Source organism: Polyodon spathula, chromosome 44, assembly GCF_017654505.1.
Source record: "Polyodon spathula isolate WHYD16114869_AA chromosome 44, ASM1765450v1, whole genome shotgun sequence".
Taxonomy (NCBI): Eukaryota; Metazoa; Chordata; class Actinopteri; order Acipenseriformes; family Polyodontidae; genus Polyodon; species Polyodon spathula.
Window position 1 is genome coordinate 3,073,983 of NC_054577.1, and position 8,848 is coordinate 3,082,830.

The 8,848-nt window shown below is 42.8% G+C and overlaps 1 protein-coding gene across 1 annotated transcript; it reads left to right on the plus strand.

Moving 5' to 3' along the window:
- Positions 1–200: 200 nt before the first annotated feature.
- Positions 201–7,472, plus strand: LOC121305698 (claudin-7-B-like). The gene is made up of 4 exons (XM_041237397.1): positions 201–788; positions 5,155–5,319; positions 6,401–6,485; positions 7,219–7,472. Exons 1-4 carry the CDS (start codon positions 566–568, stop codon positions 7,379–7,381), a joined length of 636 nt encoding a protein of 211 aa, XP_041093331.1. The 5' UTR covers positions 201–565; the 3' UTR covers positions 7,382–7,472.
- Positions 7,473–8,848: the final 1,376 nt, after the last annotated feature.

An 8,848-nucleotide genomic window follows, 5' to 3' on the forward strand; every position in this document is an offset into this window, starting at 1 on the left:
AACAACAACAACAAAAACCAAACAAACAAAAAAAAAAAAAAAACGCTACATATTTATCATGTGCATTGCACAACTGAAAGTGTGCCTCTGTTAATACTGATGATATTAAGACACCCTCCCCCCGTCTATTCCCAAAAGTGAGCAAGGAGAGATGATGACATCATGAAACCCCCGTGCGCGCCCGCGTCCCCGCCGCATCACTAATTCATTCAGGGTGGGGTTCGGACAGGTGTGGAAAGGACCGCGGTTTATAAGTTGTTGCGTTTGAGAGAGAGAGACATATTGGTTTATTTTACGCGCTGCAGAGAAAAAGGGAAACCTAACCAGAACAACTGGTTGTATTATTAGAACACTACTAAAGAGGGAAGCGTTCCTCGAAAAAGTTTCTGAGCGATTTACCTGATAACAGGTGGGGACCGACAACACGAAGCTTCTGGGAAACAAAACAAAGAGGGGGGGGCTCCTTGCAGGAAAACAACTTATTTTGTTAGAAGGACTTGGTTTAACAAAAAAAAAAGCGCCTATTTCTCTTTTTTTGTTGTTTTTTTTCCGCGCTTCGTTCAAGATGGCTAACTCGGGTTTGCAGATTTTAGGGTTTTTCCTGGCGGTCATCGGCTGGATCGGACTCATCGTGGGCACGATTATGCCTCAGTGGAAAATGTCGGCTTACGTCGGGGACAATATTGTAACCGCCGTCGCCATGTACCAGGGGCTGTGGATGTCGTGTGCTTTCCAGAGCACCGGGCAGATGCAATGCAAAGTGTACGACTCCATTCTTCAGCTGGACTGTGAGTACTCGACTCCCGGGTTAATAAAACAAGCGCACCTGAAAAAAACTAGCGAAAGTTTATTTTTGTTCTGTAGATTATGTATCTTGCCAGCGCTCTGACCTAATTTACACATTCTGTCCAAGCAAAAAAGTGTGTGTGTTATTATTATTATTATTATTATTATTATTATTATTATTATTATTTTTTTTTTTTTTTTTTTTTGGGGGGGGGGGGGGGGGGGGGGTATTAAAGGTCGGTATTGGGGGAGTTGTGTCACAGAACAGGACGTTCTGTAGGACATCATAAGTTCGTGTTACCTGGACCTACAGGCTACAACAACAAAAAAATTTTTTTTAAACGCTGTTTGTTTGTTTGTTTTTCCCTACATGTTTTGAAGTTACACAGTGTGTAAAATTGTGCTGCTTTCTTATACGGTTTAATTTCGTAGTTAAAATCTCAAAGCACGCGCATGAATGAATGGACAACCCGTGTACAAAAATGCGTCCTCGAGAGCAGAAACCTGTTGCGCAGGTGAGCCACCACGAGCAAGTGACGCAGGCGGTAACGATTTCAATGCACATTTGAGTAAGATTCAAGCAGCTGGGGTTTTGTTTTTGACGGTGACAAAAAAAGCTTTGTAAAACCGAACTTGTTGCTGGTCTTTGTCATCTAACTAAACGGATGTTTGGGGTGTATAACAAATTACTAACGCCAAATGAGGTGTCCAAATAATTAAACTACACGCTTGGTTTACGCACACTGTCGAATTAGTCCTAATGTTAACTTATATATAAATAAGTTTATTTTTCTGGTGCTAGATTACAATGCAGCTTATTTGTTTGCAACAGCCTGCTAACAATGTTTCTTGGCACGCGAGGTATGTCTTGCTTCCTTTTTCAAGGTCCGGTCTTTTTCCTCGTCTATTTTTGAAAGCCGATTAACTATTTGCTTTCCCGTGTAGCTTGTTAATGTGTAATCAGAGAGGGTTTGTTGAAATGCCGCACTACTACACAGCTAATGGGGGGGGGGGGCTGTGACCTCACCTGTTCACGCGTCCATTTTCCCGTTCAATGTGGCACAGCGCCACGCCCTTCTACAAAATGGCATGCAGTTTTAAAACATAATGGTTTTAAATTTAAATACGGGCACCACTATAAAACAGAATGCAATATATACTTTTGTTTGTGCTTACCTGTCCACGGACACTGTTTTAGAATTAAGTTACCGGTTGAGAAGGGGGGGGGGGGGGGGGGGGGGGGTCTGGTTTTGTAAACAAACTGGAATGTAAACAAGGACCGCCTTCCAATTTTGGCGTACAGAATGGAACGTCGATATTTGGCAATGCGCGGGCTGCCTGTTTTTAGTAACGCAACGTTCCACCGCATGCTTTGAATTTGGCCTCGTCCCAACAGCAAGAGAGAGCAGTCAAAGCTTCAAATATTTCGGAGCGTAATGGTCATGTGAGCCAACATGAAAGGAGACGGCTTTTTAAACGCTGTGTGAAGGAAGTGTGCTGAAACGAAAATATCTTTTTTTTTTAACCACACTAATTCTGATTTTAAATCTAGGGGGCTTTATTATTAAATACATTGATTCTGTACATTGAATGTCAATCATTTGTCGGCATTGGCTTAGATGTTGCCCTGCATGGTTTTATTTTTTAAACTGTTTACCGTGTGTGTGTTTTTTTTTCCTCCCACAAGTCTGTACAGGTGTCCTCGATTTGTTTAACTGCACAATTAGCTTTTGGTTTGTACAGCCTAATTTCGTTTTTTTAGACCTGTATGACTAGTCAAACAAAGGACACAGCTTGGGTGTGACTGGAAAGCTGCGAGCTTTTATACAGTTGGGTAATACAGGACAGATCTATGCCAGGGTGGTGCCATTAGACAGTAGCTGTCCAGGAATGGCAGCTTGGTATTCAGCGAGGTCGATGAACTGCGCTGAAGATGATAAAATGAACAGACTGGTTTTGAATGAAATATTTAACACAACACGCATGCGGCACCTCTTTTAAAAGGGCCCTTGGCATTTATTCCACTCTCAGTGTGATTCCATAACCTAATCATACCTCACCCTGCTGTATTGGTCCCAAGTTGGTGCAACATCCAGGAGAAATCAAACAGGCAATTTTTTTAATTTGATAACACCCTGTCAGGAGAGTCCTTGAGTGCTCTGCAAGTTCTTGGTGAGATAAGGGGGTGTCTGTGTTTGCACAGTATATCTGTTCTGTGATAAGACTAGATTATGATATAGAATTATTACACTGTAAATGTGACATAGGCTATCTGTAGTAGATAATCGCTGATAAAGTATCTGTGGCAATCCCAGACAGCATTGTCTTTATGAGCAGGCAAATAAAGCTCTATCTGGAAGCTTTTATAAGCCAAAGGGAGGACTTGTTTGTTTTCATACAGTTTAAAATATGTATAGAGAACTCAGTGCTGTACTGGGGATCTGAGAGCAGCTAATTCAATACAGTCTAGTATAGAGAACTCAGTGCTGTACTGGGGATCTGAGAGCAGCTAATTCAATACAGTCTAGTGTAGAGAACTCAGCGCTGTACTGGGGATCTGAGAGCAGCTAATTCAATACAGTCTAGTGTAGAGAACTCAGTGCTGTACTGGGGATCTGAGAGCCAGCTAATTCAATACAGTCTAGTGTAGAGAACTCAGTGCTGTACTGGGGATCTGAGAGCAGCTAATTCAATACAGAGTACTGCAGAACACCAAGTTCTTACATTTTGGTAACCGTTCACATACATGTGTTGACCACAAGTAAAATTGTGGATTTTCCTGGTATCCTGTTTTAAAAATACTTACAACCTCAGTAAAATCCAGATGTTTCTTGTAAACTAAAATGAAAGGAGAAGCCCACTGTGATTTATGGGAAGCGATCTGCACCTGTAATCTCCTGATCTCGTTGTGCATGTTCCTTCTCCTGCACCCTGCGTGGAAACCCGAGCCTGTTGCTCTCCAGTCAGTCTGATGAGGCATTGAAATTCAGGTTTGAACCGGTCTGTGCCACACCTGCTAACTGTAGAGGCTGAGCATTGCCCTCCATTCAGAGTCTGAACAGGGGGAGGGCTGGTTTACTGGCTGGGCTGTTGTAGTTTGAACAGATGGATAAATGCGTTTCAAACTCTGTGCGTGAATCCTCTCATCTAGAGGGCCGTATTTATTTTATATAATAAGAACATAAAATAGGCCACTGTTTTTTTTTTTAAACTATTTTGAAAGCTTAATTTAAGAGCTGCCCTTCTGTGCTGTAGAATGTGTTTGTCGATCAAGTTTTTTTTTCTTCATTTTCTACAGTAATGGTTTTGATTCTTTTTGCGTTGTTGCCTTGACCTGAGGCATAAGAAATAAAGACTTGACTGTGCAATCTAACACACCCCAGATCAAATGAATAATTCTACCATCGTTCTCATGACAGTGGAGTGCGCACCAGTACGTCCGATCATCGTACATTGTGAACAAATGTATCTGTGCATTGACCTAAAAGAACACGTATGTTGTAAACGTCGTTGATCACAAAGCCACACGCACATTTTAAAACTGTGGCTACACCACACACTTTGCAGGAAATGCTGATCCAATGCAGCCAGCTTTAAAACTGTGTGGCAGATCATTTGAAATGCAAATTGCCTTCAGGCGATTACTCATTACAAGGGAAGCTGTTTAACAAAAGGCTGGGTGTTGGCTAGGGGGTATAATGATGGGGCATTACTGGGTGATCAAGATAGTACTGAACAGAGGAAGCTGGTGAAAGAAGATGGCCCAGGACTAGCAATTGCCAAAGACAAGACCCCCTAATGTGACCAGCATGGCACCCAGAGTTTGAACGTTCATGCCCCCTGGTGAATTCAAACTCTATTTACCACAGCGTTGCATCTCCCCATAGTCATTGTAGGGTTACTGCTGGCATTGCTCTTGCAGTTTATAGGGGAGGAAGCTTTATGTAAAAGGGTGCTGATGGCTTCTGGTCATTTTTAACGTATACAAAGCAAACACAAAGACAAGCCCTTTTTTATTTGTCTTTTGGTCTAAAGCTTTCCAATGACGTGCATGTTTGTGCATTCCTGCCTGCGACGCAGAATGAATATCAAGGTACGGCGTTGACTTATCGGGAAGGAGCCATCGCGAGTGGAGGTTCCTGTGTAGCTTCAAATCAAAACGTGCATTTGATACAAAGCTTTTGTTTTGCAGGGCGGGCGCGGGCGGGTGTGTGTTTGTGTGAAACATACATGCTGTTCCATATTGGCTGGATTGTTCTGAATTATCTCCGGGCCAGTGTGCGTTTAACCCTCCACTAATGGGTGCAGTGAAACCTGCTTCCTGTCATTGGCAGTCAACATTTACCGACCCTCTCCTCCTCTCCTCAGCGGCGCTCCAGGCCACACGAGCCCTCATGATCGTCGGCATCATCCTCTCCGTGATGGGCATGGGCATCAGCACCATGGGCATGAAATGCACCAACTGCGGAGGAGACGACAAGGTGCGCAAGGCTCGCATCGCCATGGTCGGGGGGATCGTCTTCCTCATCGGGGGTGAGTTCAGGGGCGTGGGTGGCACTGGCAGAAACATGGCTGATAGCACTGCACCCTATAGCACTGCAGTCAGTCGAGTTCTGCTCTGTGTTGAGGACGTTAAACGCCAAGCTGCAGTTTTTTAAGTACAGCTTTCCTCCGTGTGTAATAACTTCAAACGCCCACAGTAACGTTTTTGGGTTGCCCTACACAAGGGCTTGTGTTTTTTAAAGGCGATGCTGAAGCATTTCTTGTAGCTTTTTTTAAGCGCTAGATTCTCAAGCTGATCTGCACTGAAAAGCTGTACAGACTTTTTAAACATTGTAGTTGCTATTTTAACGTTTAGGGGGTGCTCTGTAGAGCTTCCTCCTGCTGTTTTTGGTTTGAAAACTTTCTTCTAAATAAATCTGACTGAATTTATGGAACGGTGCAGGAACAGTTTGAAACTTCCACATGTCCTGGGTTTGAGAACTCCCCTGGTTTGGGTATATTATTGAATAAACCAGGTGTCAGGAGTTTGAACAGTCATGCCCCTTGCTGAATCAGCTCTGGACTGATTGCACTGGAATAAGTCTCTCCTGCGTCTGTAGCGTCACTAGTAGGATTGCTAATCATGCTGCCGTAAGGAAGGAACGATATGTTTGTGGTAGTTTGGAAACCCAGGACAGGGTGCAGGGCTGGTGTGAGTTTTTTCTAACCCTGTGCAGAGCCTCTGAACGCTTTTCAAAAGCCATGCCTGTAACTATATGGAGCAGAGCAGGGAGCTGGAGGCATCTCTTGTCCTGGAGTTCTTCAGGTTTTGATTTATGAGCATGATTCAGTGCTTTGGAACCGGGTATGTTTCTATTAATCTATTCAGAACACAACCTAGAATACCATACAGAATAAATATATCCAGTATTGCAGGTTTTACTGTGTTTGTGTCCCATTTATAGTTGCTCTTGCTAACCCTTTCAATTTTCTTTTTATATTTGAGTGTCTCTCTCAGTACAGGAATTCCTCGAAGGGGTGAAGTTTGAATATGTTTTTTTTTCTTTGTGTTTCTTTGCCTGTGATTGGATTCTGTGTTTCCTGGGAGCTCATGGTGCGTCTCTGTTTGCAGGGCTGGCTGCGTTGATTGCATGCGCCTGGTTTGCAAACCGGATAATTCGGGATTTCTACAACCCCTTCACTCCCGTCAACACCAAGTACGTGCCCACACCCAGACTGTTAACCCTCGCATCGCACTGGCCCTGCTCCCAGGGTTTCCCCATGCCTCCACTAGAGGCGTCTTGTTGCAATGTGTTTTGACTCGCGATCTTGTATCGCGGGTTGATATGGCGGCGATATGAGAGGAATGGCTGGTTTTCTATGAGACATTAACCTTGCTGAGGGGAGAGTGATGCTAGTTACATCAAGTCAAAAGCTGTGAAACATTCATGTGTTTTACGGGGGGGGGGATCCTTTACACCTGGGCTTCTCAAACCCCGGTCCTGGGGACCCCTGCTGTGTCTGCTGGTTTTCATTCCAACCGAGCTCTCAATTACTGAACCAGACCCTTCATTGAATTGATAATGTGCTTAATTAGACCTTCGTAATCGTTTTCAGCTCTTAAACAGCGGCAGAGTTCAAGCTACTTATCAAATGTTACAGCTAACTTGAATTCTGTGACTGTTTTAAGAGCTGAAAACAAGTAAAAAGGTCTCAAGCGCATTATCAGTTCAATGAAGGGTGTAGTTGAGTAATTGAAAAGCAGCAGCCGCAGTGGGTCCCCAGGACCGGGCTTGAGAAGCCGTGCTATGCACTTTTCAATGTTGAAATGAGTTTCACTGAGTGGTCCATCACCCCCAATTGTTCAACATTGAGTCTTTTTTTTTTTTTTTTTTTTTTTTTTTTAGCAGAAATGTCTGTCCTTAAACCGCCCCTTTTCCCCCTCTCCAGGTACGAGTTTGGCTCTGCTATCTTCATTGCCTGGGCTGGATCCTTCCTGGTCATCCTGGGCGGTGCCATGCTGGCCTGCTCCTGCCCCCGAAGGACCGGAGGAGCGCGCAAGTACCCCAGAGCCAAGTCCGGGCCCCCCAGCACCACCAAGGAGTACGTGTGAGTGCTCTCTAGGGGTGCAGCACTGGTACAGCGGGAGGAAGTGCCCAGCAGGGGGTGCTATCGCAAACCGCAACACCATTATTTTGTAGCTCTACAGATTTTTTTTCCAATCTTGTTTTCCTAGAAATACTGAGAGTTCAAACCAGGCTGCACTTGCTACAGCTTGAACCCACAGCTGCATGTGTTAAACATGCATTTAAACAAATGTGACAAGGCCTGCATGTGCTATCTACAGGACTAGGAAACCCAAATCCTGGTACTGTACATATTGCACAAGCTTCAGTGACCTTGGTAGGGATCAACGTTCACCCAGAACACTGAGATGTAGAATTCCTGTTTCTTTATCTTGTTCATGTTACACACTCAGTCGCACAGCCAAACCATTAACTGTTCCCTGCAAAGAAGATGCATTGAGATTCTGACTTCCTAAAAATCATTTCATCTCTGTGATGTCAACAGGTTTCTTTTTAAGGGGGAGGAAAAAAAAAAAAAAACTCTCCTTGTTTTTTGCTCAAACTATTTTCACTTTAACTCAAGAGAAGCTGAATTTTATTTGTTTACTTCCTGTTGGTGTTACAGATAATACCGCCCCACTTCCTGTGCTGCAGCTGGGGTTCTGTTGCCTTTAACACAGACAGGCTAGCCTGTGTTTTTATAGAAATTATAGGCTTGACTCAAAGTGAAAGTAAAAATTGAAACAGTAATGGACTTGTAGTTTAAATGTGTTACTCGACAATGTTGTTTTTTTTTTTTTTAAAGGATACAGAAGGACTTTTTATTGTGTTGCTACAACTGTTTAAGGTGTGTTTTTATTTTTTTATTTTTTAAATTACTTTTGGCTTCTCACATAATGCATGGACCTCTCAGAACTGCATTTCCCATCATCCTTGGGAAATGTAATTCTGAGAGGTCCATACATGTACGTGGGAAGCCATTTTGAGGCAGGGAATGCAATTTTAAAGTAGTAAAAAATAAAAATTTGAAACAACACACACACACCTCTTACATAAACAGTTGTAGCAACACATGGGAACATGTAACACAATCAAATAAAAAGGTCCTTTTTATATACTCTATTTGGGGTTAGGAATTGGAAATCTGTTTTGGGATACTGAGGCTGGCAATAACACAAACTATATATATATATAAAAAAAATATTAGAATGAGTTGTGTGTGGGATTATTATTAAACTATATACCAACCTGTGTGTAGTGGGGGAGGTACTTTTGTGTTTTTGGAGAGGGTGGCTGGTTGAACAATGAAGTGTGTAAACGGAACATTCTGCTTGTATAATGCTGTTCGTTTTTTGTACTGTAACATCCCCCATGTTGCCATTTTTTTTAGGAAAAAAAGTTCCTTTTTAACAAAGGATATAGAATAAACATGTGTTGTATCCTGTTAGTTTTAAACTTTTTTTAAAAAAATAAACAAGCTTTTGAAGTGTGTGTGTGTGAAATCAATTTTGATA